Raw genomic sequence first — 18366 nt, forward strand, 5'->3', positions numbered from 1 at the left:
TCTGGCCCTCTCCCTCCCGACTCCCGCCTCTTTATAATGACTTTACGACGCGCCTTTGAGTCGCGTCAAGAACTCTGAAAACGACGATACGTATGGAACACCCCCTCCTCCCCTCCTTTGCTATGGTTTGCGCCTCTCTGTTTACAAGTTTAAATGTGAAAGAAAGTTAACCCGGGAGTTTTCAGTAACTTTTGGTGTTCAGACGGATTATCCTGTGGGCGTGGGAACGTGTGTGTGTGTGTGAGAGAGAGAGAGGGGGGGGGAAGAAGGTGTGAGGGTGTGGATGGGGGTGACTATTCTATTCTGCTGTAAATGCCTGGCAGTACCCACATAGTCTAGAAGCCACATTTCCAGGGGCTTAGGAGGCTCCCGGCACCCCTTCCCTTACCACTTTAATTGCGTTTATGATCCATTAACCTCATCAGCTCAAGGACGTCACTTATTTCTTCATTTGCGCCACTTAATGACTCTACTTTCACTTGAGGAGAAGCATCTGGTTGTGAAGGGAGTTAAAGCTGAATAATACCACTTAATTTTGTAAAGATTCCCCCAACCCAAGTAAAGCTGACGAAAATAAAGATAATAAGTAATAAATAAAAATAAAAATAATAAAATGGTGTTATAATTAATCCAGGTTATTGCCAGTATTATTTCCTTCACTACGATGACGCCGTTTATGTCTCAGTTGTGCTCCCTCCAGACGATTTCCTTCAGTTGCGGTTGGCTTTTGGACTCGAAGGGGGTTAGATTTTGTTTCCATTAATCCCCCTTCACTACGAGGTCTGCTGTAAATGAATGGAGTGGTTTGTGTGCAAGAGAGAGAGAGAGAGAGAGAGAGAGAGAGAGAGAGAGAGAGAGAGAGAGAGAGAACCAACACTCATGGGAATACGAAAGTGTAAAGAAAAATGTAAAAAAAAAAGTTCATATCAAAGGAGTGTCATTGTGTAAAAATAGATGGATAAATAAATAAATAAATAGATAAATGGCCAAGGAAGAGGCACCAGTCAACCTCTTTTAGTTCAGGAAAATATTAAATGGCACCAGCAATACACCCATGGAAAGATGAATCGCAAGGGAGATGGTTTTAAGGGAGCATGCCAGGGCCACGAGTATCCTGTCCCCTGGTTTACGGCGACATAGTTTTCTGCGAATTGAATATATTGCCCTGTTTCCCCTCCCGCCGCACCTGGGGCACCATTTGGTTTGCTGTCTCTGCCTAAACTTATATATATATATGTATATGTAGACTGTCTACCTATCTATCTGTCTGCCTAAACTTATATATATATGTATGTATGTAGACTGTCTATCTATCTATCTATCTGTCTGCCTAAACTTATATATATATATATATATGTATGTATGTAGACTGTCTATCTGTCTATCTATCTGTCTATCAGTCTGTCTGTCTGTCTACCTAACTGTCTATCTTTTTTTTTTTTTTTTTTTTTTTAATGCGAGGAAGAAGGAACCAAAGGCCATGGCCCGCAGTAACAGTTCCTTCCAAGAGAAAAACAAAATACAATAGAGAGCCAAATTCAAGATCCGATCATTTTGAGATGCCTGGACACACTGCGTTTGAAAGACTGGAGATCATAGGCAGCAGGAAATACAGACAGAGGGAGACAGTTCCAGAGCTGACCTGTTGCATAAATGAAAGACTGGGAGTAACGGTTAACTCTTGCATTAGAGAGTTGGACAGAAAAGGGATGAGAGTTTGCTGCCAGACGGGTGCTACGCGCCCGTCGTAGAGGTGGAGGAATGCAAGCAGACAGTTCAGAGGAGCAGTGACCATTGAAGTAGCGATGGAAGAGAGATAAAGATGCAACAGTGCAGGAAGAGACAGAGGTTGAAGGGAGTCAGTAAGAGGAGGAGAGTTAATGAGACGAAAAGCCTTTGACTCCACCCTATTGAGAAGAGCTGTATGTGGGGAGCCTCCCCACACATGAGAGTTGTACTCCACACAGGGGCGGATAAAACCTCTGTATAGAGTCAACAATTGTGCAGGGATAAAGAAAGAGCGAGTCGGCTTAGCACACCCAATCTCTTGGAAGCAGATTTTACAAGAGATGTAATATGATCTTTCCAAGATAAGTCCTGAGTAAATGAAACCCCAAGCATGTTCAAGGATGATGCAGGATTAAGCTGAATATTATTAAACATTAATGGGTATACCTGTGGAAGATTTTGCCGGGTTGATAGGTGTAAGAACTGAGTCTTAGATGCGTTAAAGACAACCATATTATTTTTACCCCAGTCAGCGATACGAGCCAAGTCAGACATTAGGTGTGCCATAGCCTCATCCCTTGTTTCTTGAAGTAACTGTTGAGATGGGCGTTGCGGGAACCGAATGGAAAGGTGAAGGGTGGAGTCATCAGCGTATGAGTGGATAGGGTTAGTTGTACAGCTTAGAAGATCATTGATGAATAAAAGGAAGAGTTGGTGATAGGACAGAGCCCTGAGGAACACCACTGTTGATAGATCTAGGAGAAGAACGATGGCCGTCTACAACAGCGGCTATAGAACGACCAGAAAGGAAGCTAGCGATGAAGGCACAGATAGAAGGATAGAAACCGTAGGAGGGCAGTTTGGAAATTAAAGATTTATGCCAGACTCGATCGAAAGCCTTTGAGATGTCAAGTGCAATGGCAAAGCTTTCGCCAAAGTCCCGAAAGGAGGATGACCAGGAGTCTGAAAGGTAGTGAGAAGATCGCCAGTGGAGCGTCCCTGACGGAACCCATACTGACGATCGGAAAGAAGGTTGTGATAGGAAAGATGCCTTAAAATTTTTCTATTAAGAATTGACTCGAAAACTTTTGAAATACAGGACGTTAAAGCAATTGGACGATAGTTGGAGGGTTGGGAGTGGTCACCCTTCTTGGGACTGGCTGAATGAGAGCAAACTTCCAGCAAGAAGGAAAGGTACAAGTTGACAGACAAAGGCGAAAGAGTTTGCCTAGGCAGGGTGTAAGCACAGAAGCACAGTTCTTGAGAACAACAGGAGGGACCCCATCAGGCCCATATGCCTTGTTAGTACTGAGGCCAGTGATGGCAGAAAATACATCAACTGAAGAAATTTTAATGTCAGCCATGAGGAAGTCAGAGGGAAGAAGTGATGGAGGAACAGCACCGGAATCGTCTAAGGTGGAATTGGAGGAGAAAGTCTGTGCGAAGAGATCTGCTTTATCAGTAGAAGAAATAGCTACAGAACCATCAGAGTAGAAAAGAGGAGGGAAGGATGATGTGGTAAAGTTGTTAGAAAGATTTTTGGCAAGGTGCCAGAAGGAGCGGGAAGAGTTCGAGTTGGAGAGTTGAGAGCATTTAGTATGGATGAAATTATTTTTAGTAGAGCGAAGAACAGACTTAGCACGATTCCGGGCAGAAACGTAAAGATGATGTGATTCAGGGGTGGGTTGGCTCCGGTACCTTTTGTAGGCCCTCTCCTTGTTGCGGACAGCATTAGAACAAGCGTGATTAAACCAAGGCTTTCTTGCGTAGTCAAAGGATATGAGAAAGGAATGTATGCTTCCATGCCCGAGAGAATAACCTCCGTAATGCGCGAGGCACACTCAGATGGCTCCCGGCCATGGAAGCAATAATCATTCCAGGGAAAATCAAAGAAGTACTGCCTGAGGGCCTCCCAGTTCACGGCTCCAAAATGCCACAGACGACGTTTCCCTGGAGGGTCCACAGGCCGTACCGGAGTGATAGGACAGGTTAAGGTAATAAGGTTGTGATCGGAGGAGCCCAATGGAGAGAAAAGATTAACAGAGTAAGCAGAAGGATTAGTTGTGAGGAAGAGGTCAAGTATGTTGGAGCTCTCTCCAAGGCGGTCAGGGATTCGGGTAGGGTGCTGTACAAGCTGCTCTAGGTCATTAAGGATAGAAAAGATGTAGGCTTGTTCACCAGGTGGATCCGTGAAAGGAGAGGAGAGCCAAAGGTGGTGGTGAACATTGAAATCTCCAAGAATGGAGATTTCAGAGAAAGGAGAAATGGACAGAATGTGTTCCATCGTAGAAGTAAGATAGTCGAAGAATTTTTGATAGTCAGTCTGTTTGCCTATCCATTTGTGTGTGTGTGTGTGTGTGTGTGTGTGTGTGTGTGTGTGTGTGTGTGTGTGTGTGATGTTTCTTATATAATGTTTCCTCTCTTTTATCTCCTCATATTATTAAGATCTCACACTGGTGGGGACCTTACTGTCTTTGCTTGTTTCTTCTTTTTTTGAACATTTTTCATTTTGTTGCCTTTCCTTCATTTCTTCACCAATTCACTTCAAACTTGTTACATTTGTTATTTTGGCAAATACCTTCACACACCATTCTCATTTTTTAGGACATTTCTTTTTAAGGGGTTTATAGGATCATATTTCAAACTATACAAACCCACGTATTTAGTGAAATGAGGCTACAGGAATCCGTAGAGTTTGTCATCTTTTGCGACGAGGGGTGTACTGTACCTGTGTGAGGACAGTTTTTCATATCCGTGGAAATGTTGATAGTCTTTTATACCTACTCTATTTAATATTTAGTCTACTCTGTTTACTCACATTATGCCTGTCTGTTCACATTATGTTTACCTTCCCCTGAAGATAATGACAGGCGAGTGGCAGTAAACAACAGAGTAAGATATGCAAATATATTCACACACACACACACACACACACACACACACACACACACACACACACACACACACACACACACACACACACACACACACACACACACACACACTTCAAAACTTTAGGAAAGCATAAAATAGCAAGGTTCAGGGATAGTGAATGTTAGGCAAGAAAAGAACCAAACAAAGTTGTTACGTTAGTGCCTTGCAAGCATGGAGACAGGTGGCGCTCTCTCTCTCTCTCTCTCTCTCTCTCTCTCTCTCTCTCTCTCTCTCTCTCTCTCTGTTCTATTGTCCATTAGGTACCAGGAATTTCGACCAAGGGCGTGTGTGGGTTGAGGGAGAGAAGAAGAGGAGAGGGAGAGAAAAAGGGCAGAGGGAGAGAAGAATGGGAGGAGAGAAGGAGAGGGAAGGAAGGAGAGAAAAGGGAAAAATGGCCGGGGAAAAGAGGAGTGAGACAGAAATGGGGGGAAAAAGAGGAGAGAGAAGTAAGGAGAGAAAACAGAAAAATGGCAGGGAGAAAGAGGAGTGACACAGAAAAGGAGGGAGGATGGGGGAGGAAAGGATAATAAAAGAGAGGACGACAACAGGAGGAGAAAGAGGGAGGGAAGATGGAGGGAGGAGAGGTAGAATGAGGGAAGTGGAAATGGAGAGGGAGGAAAGGAGGGAGGAGAGGGACAAAGGACGTGTAGGGAAAGGGAGGAGAGGGAGGTAAGTGGAGGGGAGAGAAGAATGAAGTACAAGGAAAAATGAAGTAGAAGGAAGTGAAATGATGAGAGAAGAGAGAAGAATGGGGGGAGAGAAAGGAGGAGGGGGAGGGAAAGGGAGAAGGAGAGAAAGGGAAGAGAGAGGGAGAGGGAGGGCTATGGGGATGAAAGAAGAATGAGAGCGAAGGAGGGGGGGAAAGAAGTAGGCAGAATGAAAGTGAATAGGAGGGGAGTGGGATAGGGCACAATGGAAGTCAAACAACAGCAGATCCAATGGTCCTTCCGGGGCTGTTTGTCACGGAGGAAGCTATGACTATGGTGTTTGTTCCAGGATAAGAATTGTCAGGTAGGAACGCACCTCTCACCCTCCGATTCCTTCAGCCTAAGCTTATATTATAAAGTGTGACGACTTACCACACAGCGTAGAAAAATTGTCATGGAAATTTCTGTAAAAGTGATGAATGGATCGCTACCGTCTACGAGTTCACGATGGTATTCTGTAAGGGAAAAGTAATATTAATCCCTTCACCCTGAGTGGTCCCTCCTCACTTGCATATATTCATCTGCTTTAACCGGAGTAAAATACGGTGTACATCCTCGCGCTGAAGGGGTTGAATGTTATCTAAACCCTTCATCTCGAGGGGCCTCTCCCGAGATGAATAAAATCGTCTGGCGTTACCTAGAAGGGGTTTACTTCATAGCAGTATTGCGCCGTTGCTGCATCCTTCGTGATCTGATTGACCTGAAAGCGAAAATTCAGGTTTTATTACTGAACCGTGAACGTGTGTAACTGGGAATTAGAAGCTCCCCCAGTTCCAGAACTCAATCCTGTGGTGAACTGAATTGCCTGGTGATAGAAAGATACAGACAGGAAATACTAACTACAAACTACCGTGCTGTGAACTGACTGGGTTGAGTGTTGGTGTGCGAAGCTGTAGAGTGGGTTAGGGTGGTGGTGAATGGGGCAGTGGGGGGTCGTTACTATTGAACACACAGGGCTTTGATACATGGCACAGGCAGAGGGACACTCGTAGTCAGTTTCCCTTTTTTTTCTCTGTCCTTTTGTCTCTCTGTCTTCCCCTCCCCCCCCCCCCATCTATGTTTGTGTGTTTTGATTCACAACACAGGCAGGGGTTAGCCTTGTCTGAATCCTTCCTTTCTCCATCGCTTTGTCTGTGTCTGTTCTCTGTCAGTGTGTGTTTGTCTCTTTGCCTGTGCTCTGACGCATACACAGGAAGGGGGCCATTCATAGTCTGTTTCGTTCCTCTGTTTTTTCCTTCTGTCTCTGTCTCTCTCTGAACTTGTCCCTTTCGTCCGGCTGTCATTCTTGGTCTCTATTTAAGTACTTTAATGCACAGCACAAGATGGGAGCTATTCCTTATCTGTTCCCTTCCTTTCTCTGACCTCTTTCTGTCTCAAATTATCTCTGTACCTTCGGCTTAGGAAAAACCCTTCAGACTGATGGAACTGGAAAATCTCCCCCCCCCCAAAAAAAAAAAAAAAAAAATAATAATAATGTCTCCGTATTTGTCTATCTGTCTATCTACCTTCCACAAAAAAAAAAAAAGAAACAAGCCATATAGCTCCAAAAAATAAACCCACACTGTCAAAAAATGAAATGATTTAACTGGCAAAGAATGATGGCCATATCAGAAGGCAATATTCAGTGTTGACAAAAAATTCTGACCACATAAATAGGAAACCCGTGGAAAGGAAGATAAAACGCCACTTGGGAGCCGACCACTGTATGTTGCAAAATAAATAACAGTGGATGAATAAAGGCCAGATCCACAAAGCTGTCAGGTGGAGAGGGGTGGGAAGGGGTGGCGGAGTGGGGAGCGGAGAGAGAGGGGGGAGTGGAGAGAGGCGGTGGAAGTAGGGGAAGAAAGGGGCGGTGAGATAGTAGGGAATTGGGAGTGTTGTGGGGATGGAGAGGGTTGGGGAGAGTGGACGGGAAGGAGAAGGTGAAGGAGAGGAGGATGAGGGACTGGAGGAGAGGGGAAAGGACAGAGGCAGTAGAAAGGACTGGGGAGGGGCGGGTGTGTGGGGGGGAAGGAGGGGGAAAATGAGAATTTGGGTGGATGGGGGGGTGCGAATGGGTTGTGGGGGGAGTAAGAGAGGAGAGGCGAGAGCAGGGTGTGTGGGGGTAAAGGGGAGGAGGAGGGTGTGTAGGGGAAAGGGAGAGGGCAGGAGAAGGGTGTGTGGGGGTAAAGGAGAGGGGAGGAAGAGGATTTTGGTGGGGGTGAGGGAGGGGGAACAGACCACTGGCAGCATTGATAGGTCTCTGCGATATCCACCCATGATACCCACTCGCTGACCAGGGAATTTGCAATTATATTGACCGCGGCATCCAACCCAGATTTAACTTTAACAAATCCAGCATAGCGAAACGTAGCGTAGTTTCCACCTTACCTAATCTACGCTAACTCAGCCTAACCTAACTTAACTTGTCTAACACTGTGTAGTTTCCCCTCACCTGGCCAAACTTTACATGTCCTAATTATTAATATAACTTTATTTTATTTCCACCTCTGACCAAACCTAGCCTATCCTAACCCAATCTACCGTGACCTCATCCCTCCTTGACCCCTGAGTGACCCGACCTGACCTTTCTCGCCCCCAGAGGACCACGTATGCAGTGCCGAGGAAGCTCAGTGCCAGACGGGTCAGTGCCTTCCCGAGAGCCACTGGTGCGACCATACCAAAGACTGTCCCGATGGCTCTGATGAGGCCGACTGTGGTGAGTGGTGGCGGGGGAGATAGATGGACAGATAGATAGATGGGTAGGTAGATAGATAGCTAGAGACAGACAGATAGATAGACAGATTGATAGATAGATAGATAGATAGCTGGATAGTTAGATAGATAGATGGGTGGAAAGACAGGTACATAGAACGGTAGAATGATGAGAGAGAGAGAGAGCCTTCCCCCGTACTCTTTTCACCTTAACTTGGCCCAGATTTTCGTCCTTGTGCAGCTTATTTCACGCAACTCTGGCAGGATAAGACAGTTCGGCTGTACACCCTCCCCGTAGCACTTCTTCGTGACTAGCACCTTGTTCCACTGTTGCTCTGTCGCTACAACTCAGCACTAATGAGGGGAAGATGGCAATTTTAGGCCAAGTTAGAGTAAAAGGAGTGTAGTAAGGGAGTTAAATTGCTGACTTTCGTGTTGCCGTCAGATCGCCAACTTTCCCCCGTCGCCCTGGTTACGTGCAAGTCGGGGTGTGAGGACGTAGAGCGAAGTAATGCGTGTGTGTGTGTGTGTGTGTGTGTGTGTGTGTGTGTGTGTGTGTGTGTGTGTGTAAGAGAGAGGGAGAGAGGGAGGGAGAAGTAAAGGGAGAATGGAGAGAGGACGAAGGACAGAAGGAAGAGAGGGGAAACAAAAGAGAGGGAAGGGAAGGGAACGGAAGAGGAAAAGGTGGGAGGGGAGGGAAAGAAAGAGAGTCAGAAAGGGAGGGAAAGTAGATGGAAAAGGGAGAGAGGTAGGGAAGAGAGGAGGGAAGGATGGAGGGAGGGAAGGTAAGAAGGAATGTGGCGGGAAAGAAGTAAGAGAAGTGGATTACATTTTAAATTGTCCGGAAGAATGGCTGGAGAAGAGAGGAGGGAACGGGAGGGGAAGAGAGAGGAGGGAGGGGAGGGGAGGAGAGAGAAGGGAGGGGGAGGGGAAGAGAGAGCGAAGGGGAGGGTAGGAACTAATGTGAGGGATGTGGAAGGGAAGGCGAGAATGGGAGAAGGGGAAAAAGAAAGCATTGAAGAAATGGAGATGAGGAAGTGAATAGGAGGGGAAGGGGAAGGGTAGCGGAGAGAGAGGGAAGGGAAAGATGGAAAGAAGGGTGGAGAGAAAAGGAGAGAATGGAGAGAAAGAAGGAAAATAAGAGAGAGAAAAGTGGATGCTCCTCAAGTCCTTGTCTCTCTTCGTCCGTATTTTATTTTTTTATCTCCGTTTTTTCCCATTTATTTTCCAACTTTCCTCCATGCAATCCCATTCTCTCCATTATACATCTTTCTTCTTTTTCAGACTGTCTACCTCATTATCTATCTCCTTCCCCCCCCCTCTCTCTCTCTCATCTTCCTTCCTTTATCTCATTCCCCCACAGAGGCGGTGTACGCGGGTGAGTGCGCTGGCTCAGGTGTGTTCAGGTGTGCAGGTGGGCAGCAGTGCATACCCCAGGAGGATCGGTGTGTGGTGTTCAGGGATAGGCACCGAGGATGTGTGGATAAGTCGCATCTCCTTGGTTGTGGTGAGTAGAGCTGGCTTTATTTTCTCTCTCCTAGGTGTGGCTCTGATTCTCTCTCTCTTCAGATTTCTTGTAATTGTCTTAATAGTATCTGCTATTATTTTCTCATGTCCTTCCTTTCTCCTTTTTTCTTCCTCACGTTTTTCGTCTTCAGCTTTTTTTCTGCCTCTCATCCTCTTTTTTGTTTTATTATTTTGTTCTCTCGTGACTTCCTTTTATTTTCTCCTATTTTTTCTCGTGTAAGCCCGTTGTTCCTGTTGTTGATAATAATAATAATAATAATAATAATAATGATGATGATGATGATGATGATGATGATGATGGTTATGTTAATTCAACTTTCATGCCTATGTTTCCTTATGAAGACATTGATAACGATAATGATGGTAGTGATGGTTATGCATAGCTTCTTTTTCCGTCACCCTTATTATTATTATTATTATTATTATTATTATTATTATAGCGTATGATGTATTTATTCTTATGATGACAGTAAGGACAATAAGAGAGTAATCATTAATCTGTAATCTTTTTTCCCTCCCCAGGTCCAGTCCAATGTCCCGGTATGCACAAATGCTACTCTGGTCCGTGTGTACCGCTGGACCGGCTCTGTGACAAGACCATAGACTGTCCTGATACGTGGGACGACGAGGACAACTGCCGTGAGTAACTAATATTTCGTGTATACTGTCCTCACTTCTGTTTTTCTTCTCCCTTCTCCATATATCATCCCTTTCCTCGTCTCTTCTTTCCTTTCCTCCCTTCTTTTTCCCCTCTCTCATCTTTCTGCTTTTCTCCCTCCTCTTCTTCCTCTCCCTCTCTTTCATCCTTCTGCCTTTCCCTCTCCTCATCTTCCCCTTCCTCCCTTCCTTTTTTTTTTCTCTCTCTTCCATCTCTCCTTTCCCCTCTTTTTCTTGCATCCACCCTTGTCTCCCTGTCTCATTTCTTGTAACCCTTCATCATCTCTCTCTCTCTCTCTCTCTCTCTCTCTCTCTCTCTCTCTCTCTCTCAAAGTAGGTATACGATGACAGTGGTTTTTTTCTGTTCCCTCACCCCATTGAAAGTTATAATGACCCTACAAGAGGCAATTAACTCTTGGCCGGGAACGTGTGGTGTAGCCAATTCCTGAACATACATCTTTGAGGCTGCAGTAACCCACAATATAATGGCCTTGGCTGAGACCACTTGTATGCTGGAGGTGGCCTGTGCTGTCAGACCAATAGTGTGGTTGACAATTGATATGGAGGAGGAGAGAGAGGGAGGGACAGACAGAGGCAGAGACAGAGAGAAGTGGGATAGCTAGACAGAGGCAGAGACAGAGAGAAGTAGGATAGCTAAGGAAGTAGAAAGAAGACATAGGTAGAAAGAAAGAGGGCATAATAGGCGTCTCCCAGCTCAAAGAGGCCAACTACCGTGCCAGCAGTGTAAAGGGTAATTACAGTTGGCTGGAGTTATATCCCCATAAGATTTGCATACCGCCAACCTGTATTTCCCGGGGCTTTGAATGCCTCCCTATTGTACTCCTGTTTGTATTCCTTTTGTACTTCTGCTTGTATTCCTCTTGTACTCCTCCTTGTACTCCTCTTTTCCTGGTACTCCTTCCTCCCTCTCACCTTCCTCTTCATTTCTCTGTGTCATATTTTGATTGGCTTGTGAGATTTCGCAGTACCCTTCGTTAGCGACTTCATTGGTATATTACGCTCCTTACTTCCCTCTCCCCACCAACTCTGTTAGTCTGTCTGTCTATCTCTTTCCAGCATCATTCCGTCCGTCCCTTACCCATCCATCCATCCATCCATCCTTCTGTCCTTATGTCTAGTTATCAAGCATCCATCCATCCATCCATCCATCCATCCATCCATCCATCCTTCTGTCCTTATGTCTAGTTATCAAGCATCCATCCATCCATCCATCCATCCATCCATCCATCTACTTTCAATTTCACCAGCAGACACAAACAGCTTCCACATTTGGCAGGAAAAGTCACTGCCAGTTAAGCAGAGTTAGGGCAGGGCAAAGTTAGCATAGTTAGCAGAGTTAGTTAGCGGGAATGTGATTGAACGAGAGGGCCTGAGCTGATGGTACACCTCGGTTAGGGATAGGTGGGGTGGTTGGGTTGTTAAGGAGTGAGTATGGATAGATGGATGGATGGAGAGCGTGGTTGGGTTGTTAAGAGATGAGTATGGATGGATGGAGGGCGTGGTTGGGTTGTTAAGGGATGAGTGTGAATGGATGGATGGATGGAGGGCGTGGTCGGGTCTAGGGATGATTATGGATGGATGGATGGATGGATGGCGTGGTTGGGTTGTTCAGGGATGAGTGTGGATAGATGGATGGATGGAGGACGTGGTTGGGTCGTTAAGGGATGAGTGTGGATGGATGGATGGATGGAGGGCGTGGCTGAGTTGTTAAGAGATGTGTATGGATGGATGGATGGAGGGCGTGGTTGGGTTTAGGGATGAGTATGGATGGATGGAGGGAAGGGGTGGTTGAGTTGTTAGGGGATGAGTGTGGATGGATGGATGGATTGGGTTGGGTTGTGAAGGGATGAGTATGAATGGATGGATGGATGGATGGATGGAGAGCGTGGTTGGGTTTAGGGATGAGTATGGATGGATTGTGTTGTTAAGGGATGAGTATGAGTGGATGGATGGATGGATGGAGTGGTTATATTGTTAAGGGATGAGTATGGATGGATGGATGGATGGATACGGGAGTAAGTGGGTTGAAATCCATGAGTTGATGGGGGGGATTTGACAGTGGCAGATAGATAGATACGAGTAGCTAGACAGACAGATAGGCAGATAGATAGACAAACAGATAGATAGATAAAATAATAGATGAATAAATATCTTCCAAGCATCTTTCTAACAATCATTTAATTAACAGAAGCAACAATAAGTCTAAGAAATCCGTATGGCGTACCGTGGGCGACAATTAAAATTCTTCAGTATGACCTTTGACCTCTAATGGATCGAGCCAGTGATTAATGGAGATAGTTCAGATTCCCGGGACTACCGTAAGAAGGAAAGTCCCTCCGAAGATGAATGAAATCGACTGGCAGTAACAAGGAAAAAGTCTTAATGAATGGGGTACAGGATCAGTCAGTGTTTTATTGTTTTTATTCTTATTCTTATTATTATTATTGTTATTGTTATCATTGTTGTTTTTGTTATTATTTTTTTATTATTATTATTGGCAGGCCATAATAGCCATCGTTAATGATACGCCACAGATTTGTAATAATGATGATGATGATGATGATGATAATTGAAATACAGTAATATTAACTAGACAGAAAACGAATTAAGGAATACTTAAGGTGTCAGCAGATGAGTCTGTCTAATACAAAAGTACTTTAACCTGAGACACGACCTTTGATTTTAACCCAGGGAGTTTAATTAGAACCCCTTATTTCAAGCTGAATTAGTGTGTGTGTGTGTGTGTGTGTGTGTGTGTGTGTGGTTAATGGGGCGGAGTCACGTGGCGCCCGACAACTCTAGCTCCGCAGTGCATAGTAATCAGACTAATTATCAAGTAGGATAATAACGCTTTCATTATGTGTCTGGGCAGTGATGGGGATAACTGAAGACCCATTTATTTTGGATGATCTGGATTAACCTAACTTAACCTAACCTAACCTAACCTAACCTAACCTAACCATACCTAGCCATATGTAACCTAACCTTGCCTAACCTAACATGCTTTTCATATTACTGTCTTGCTGTGAATGAACTCTGTCGCTTGGCTTGTATCAGTAGACTAATTATATGTTCTGTTCTTACCTGCAGCGTTCCAGTGCTCTCAGTCTGCACCTGGTTGTCGGTGTGTGCACGTGGAGGCTGATTGCTCAAAGTTACACCTGACCGAGTTGCCGGATATAGAGACCAACATCAACAGACTGTAAGTAGAGAGTGAGGAAGGGAGAGGGGTAGGGAATATGCATGAGAGAGAGAGAGAGAGAGAGAGAGAGAGAGAGAGAGAGAGAGAGAGAGAGAGAGAGAAATGCATGGAGTAAGGAGTGAGAGAAGGAGAGAAAATGCGAAAGAAAATGAGATGAAGGCAAATACAAAGAGGGAAGGAGGAAGGAAAAATATAAAGAAAAAAAAGAAACCAGACTGTGAGTAGCAGAGAGAGGAGGGGGAGAGAGAATGGACAGAGAGAGGGAGGGAGGGAAAGAAAATAAATGGAGAGGGAAGGGGACGAGAAAATCGAGTGAGAAAGGAAGAGAGGGAGGGAGAGAGAGATATGCATGGAGGAGAGAGGGGGCGAAGAAAAAAAAATGAGGGAGAAGGAAAAAGAAAAAATATGTATATATGGGAAAGGGAGGGAGGAAAGGAGGGAGAGAGAATACATGGAGAGGAAGGGAGGAAAGGAGACAAAGTAGGAGGGAGGGAGAGAAAAAAACTAGTGGAGAGAGAGGTAAGAAGGAAGGAGAGGAAATATATGGGAGAGGGAGAGAGGCAGGAGAGAGAAAAAATGTAATTCTGCACTACCACTGCGGTACACCTCTACGCCTGTTATGTTTTTTCCAATTATTTCTGCTACAGGTGAGAGAGAGAGAGAGAGAGAGAGAGAGAGAGAGAGAGAGAGAGAGAGAGAGAGAGGAGGAGCAGGAGGAGGAAAATGGGGAGGGGAAATTAAGGGAAGCAAAGGGGGAGGGAGGACTGGGAGGGAGAGGGAACGAAAAATAGGAGATGGACTGGTGAAGAAAGAGATTGAGTATGCAGGAGAGAGAGAGAGAGAGAGAGACAGACAGACAGACAGATTGCGCACAAACTACACATACCTTACGACTCTATAAATGTGGGCAAAATACATATATTCAATTTCATTCCCTTATCGGAAACCTAAGATAATGAGAGAGAAGAAGGCTCTCTCTCTCTCTCTCTCTCTCTCTCTCTCTCTCTCTCTCTCTCTCTCTCTCTCTCTCTCTCTCTCGAAATACTTATCGGGCCTCATTACGATCCCTGATTAGAATAATTACAGAGAAATATTTATAGTAGATAGATAGGTAGATAGATAAACAGATAGACACTGTAGACCGACCGACCGACTGACAGATAGACAGATTAGTAAACAGACAAACAGATAGGTAGATAGATAGATAGTTAGATAGATAGATAGGCTGATATACAGACAGGTAGTTAGAGACATATATTGATAGATTGTCAGCTTGAAAAAAAGACAGGCATATAAATAAATGAATAAATAAATAAACAGTGCAGAATATTCATTTACTTTAAGGAATATGGTGGACGGAAATATTGAGCTGGTTAGATCCCCCCCCGTAACTGGAACCCCCCCTGACTGAACCCCCCTAGACTGACCCACCCCCCTTACAACAGATCCTTGGGGCGCGTCACGCAAGGAGGCAGTTGGGACTAGCACTTTGTGGGAATGAAATGGCCGGAGGAAATTTTATGGGAAGGGTAGAAAGCAGTATTGAAGAATGAAAAGCCCAAAGGAAATTGTATAAGAACGGCGGAAAGCAGTAATGGAGAATGAAATGATTTAATATATAGACGAAGACTACTTTTTACCCATTGCCTTCGATGACGTCTCCTCTGGCATGAAAAAATCGTCTGAGGGCGGCAATGATATCCCAGAAAATCGTCCTGTATAGAAGCTGTTGTAACCCCAGGCTCATGTGAACGTGAACCCAGTGGAGTGCAGGCTGATGTTGCCCGTCTCTTGCTGTCCACCATCCTCCTTTCGGGGGACCGGAGAGGGAGTTGAGGGAAGTTTGTGTAGCCAGGCACCTCCACCTCCCTGTCATATCAGTGCCACCACGTGAAGGCGTCCCTCTCCAGAACCTAGTAGCGAGAGAGAGGTTCATTTTCTGCATTTATAGAGGTTCTTATTGAGCTGTATAAAATCGTCTGGTAGAGGCAAGAATAGAAAGAAAATGGCAGATGTGTACGAAAAAGATTACAATTTTACTCCATGCATTTTCTAGCTCTTTTTCTATGTATATTTTTGTATCCATATATATACTGTACTTACGTGAATAATATTTTTGTTTTCTACTTGCTATGACGGAACAACACTTAAGAGTTTTTATGGGTTTATGAGTTTACCGTAGAGTATTTTTCTTTACTTGCACATCCACTTGTACGTGAGGACTGCACACACACACACACACACACACACACACACACACACACACACACACACACACACACACACACACACACACACACACACACACACACACACACACACACACACACACACACACACACACACTGGAGCATGTTATTACGTTTTCATGTTGAGGAGAGAGAGAGAGAGAGAGAGAGAGAGAGAATGGGAATGGGTGGGGGTAGACATGAATATGCAGAGACGGGGGAAGCAGAGGCGAAAAAATGTGAGAGAGAGCGAGCGAGCGAGCAAGCGAGTGAGAGAGAGAGAGAGAGAGAGTGAGAGAGAGAGTCACTTGTAGTAGGTGTCCATATTATGAGACAAATCGCAACTAAGAAAATATTGAAGCACATTAAAATAGTAAGGAAGAAGTCCAAGGGGACCTCCTAAGACCCAGAGAACACGGTCTTTAATTGTGTCCTGGCTTTTGTCCCACCCTGTATCAACAACTTAATGTTTTCGTACCCTCTGTTTTTACGTGGTTAACTCTTGCTTGGGGACGTGTTTGGAATTAACATCACTACTACTACTACTACTACTACTACTACTACTACTGCTACTACTACTACTGCTACTACTACTGCTACCACTACTACTACTACCACTACTACTACTACTGCTACTACTACTACTACTAATGATAACAGTAGTAGTAGTAGTAGAAGTAGGAGTTATCTTGCATGAAAAAAGACGTGTGATATCCTTATACACTTTCCAGGAGAGAGAGAGAGAGAGAGAGAGAGAGAGAGAGAGAGAATAAGTGTATAAATACAAAAATATACCTGCGGACGTGTGTGTAATGTTATAATTAGTTTTCCAGGTAACCGTTTACATATTCATTTACATTTTAATCCCATGAACAGAATATCCGAACACAAAAACGCCTCTGCATTTGTATCATTCTGGATTAAATTATTAAATAAATAATAAAATAATCGTTCCCGTTGGCGTGTGTGCAGCCTTTCAATATACTTCTTTTCACCTGATTCCAAATTTTTGTTTTAATCTTACCCATAGAAAATTGAAGAAAAAAACTCACTTTTCATATTAAAAAAAAAAAAAATCCTGCAGAAAAATATATGAATGTATAAATGACAAGATGAATAAAAATAGATATACATAAATAGATAGATAGATAGATAGATAGATAGATAGATAAATAAATAAATGATAAACACGTATCTCTGCAGGTGTGTGTGCAATCTTATAATAACTTTTGGAGGTAATTTCTCACGCTGGCTTTAATCTTGCCAACACAAACTGCGAAAGCACAACACTCATCGCTTGTTTATTGGCTGTGTGTGTGTGTGTGTGTGTGTGTGTGTGTGTGTGTGTGTGTGTGTGTGTGTGTGTGAAGGTGTTTAAGTGTGTAATTTGAGCCTGTGAGAGTTTTTGAGTTTGTGAGAGAAATGATCGAGTGAGAGAGAGATTGGTTTACCTGGCATAGTTTACGTGCGTTTGTAAGATTGTGTGCTGGTATGTGAGCTTGTGAGAGGGATGTGAGCGTGTAATATGAGCTTTTGTAAGAGCTAGTAAGAGCAGTGGAAGCTTATGGGTGGTGAGAGCTTATGAGTACTTGGATTTAGTTTTTGTTGTTGTTATTGTTGCACAGCCCCGGTCCGTTTGATTGAGCAGACTCTTCGACCGCAGGTAAACAGCATCACTTGTTAGGTAGTCTCACAGGTTCCTTACACCCGTTGATGGTGTGTCTGCGTCTTAATGTGCTTGTGCAGTGCTCCATTTTGTGCGTTCTGTTATGTGAGTCTGTTTTACAAGTTAGTAAGAGTGATATGTGTTTGTGAGTGACAGAAACATGTAGAGATTATGTGAAAAAAAAATTGTGTGAGATTGTGAGGTCAGAGTGAGTGAAACTGATGTGAGAATGGTGTTTGCTTGAAGAGAATCGAAGAGGACTGTGAGCTGAATGTATGACTGTGAGTGGTATGAATCTGTATTTTGAGCTTGTGAGAGTAAGGTGAGCTTAGGACGATGTGAGCTTGTGAGAAGACTGTAAATATGTGAGATGAGACGACGCTTTCGGTATCTCGCTCGTAATATCCATCTGGCAGGAATTTAGGGGGCATTACTGAAGTATTAATCTCTGAATATTTCCTGCGTTCTTATGTGCCATTCGCTGCGTCTTCTGGTGTTATTACGTGTGTTATTTTCCCCTGTCTTATGGGTGCGTATTTTTTATTATTTTTTCTTGTGTGTGTGTGTGTGTGTGTGTGTGTGTGTGTGTGTGTGTGTGTGTGTGTGTGTGTGTGTCATATTTTGTCTTTGTCTTGTGATTCCTTTTAATTTCTTTTGTGTGTGTGAGTGTGTGTGTGTGTGTGTGTGTGTGTGTGTGTGTGTGTGTGTTTACATTGTACTCTATGTTGTGTGTAACATTTTCGTTATTTCCCATTGCTCTTTACGATTCTTTTTTATTTTACTAATTCTTGTTTTATTCATTTTTTTGTCTTTTTCTTTTTCATTTTTTTTTTTTTTCACTTTTCCTTGTGCTGTTCTTTATTTTTTTTTTTCGAGTCTCATATTCATTTGTGGAGTTCCTAATATTTTTTTTTTTTCTCACGTGTAGTTTTCTCCCATATATTTTCTTCTACGAAACCGTTCCCCATCTTCCCTCCCTTTCTTCGTCTTCCCTCTCTTTCT

At 44.0% G+C, this 18366-nt stretch overlaps 1 protein-coding gene across 1 annotated transcript in view; it reads left to right on the forward strand.

The window, feature by feature from the left end:
• LOC145410655 (G-protein coupled receptor GRL101-like) overlaps positions 1-18366 on the forward strand; it is a 121714-nt gene that overhangs the window by 76430 nt on the left and 26918 nt on the right. Inside the window, exons 11-14 of the mRNA XM_080280769.1 lie at positions 7951-8067; positions 9427-9570; positions 10113-10229; positions 13359-13470. Coding sequence (XP_080136895.1) covers positions 7951-8067; positions 9427-9570; positions 10113-10229; positions 13359-13470 — 490 coding nt within the window. The remainder of the gene's footprint in view (positions 1-7950; positions 8068-9426; positions 9571-10112; positions 10230-13358; positions 13471-18366) is intronic.

Source organism: Coenobita brevimanus, chromosome 86 (genome assembly GCF_032717465.1).
Source record: "Coenobita brevimanus isolate Jiangsu-jjx chromosome 86, ASM3271746v2, whole genome shotgun sequence".
NCBI classification, from domain to species: Eukaryota; Metazoa; Arthropoda; class Malacostraca; order Decapoda; family Coenobitidae; genus Coenobita; species Coenobita brevimanus.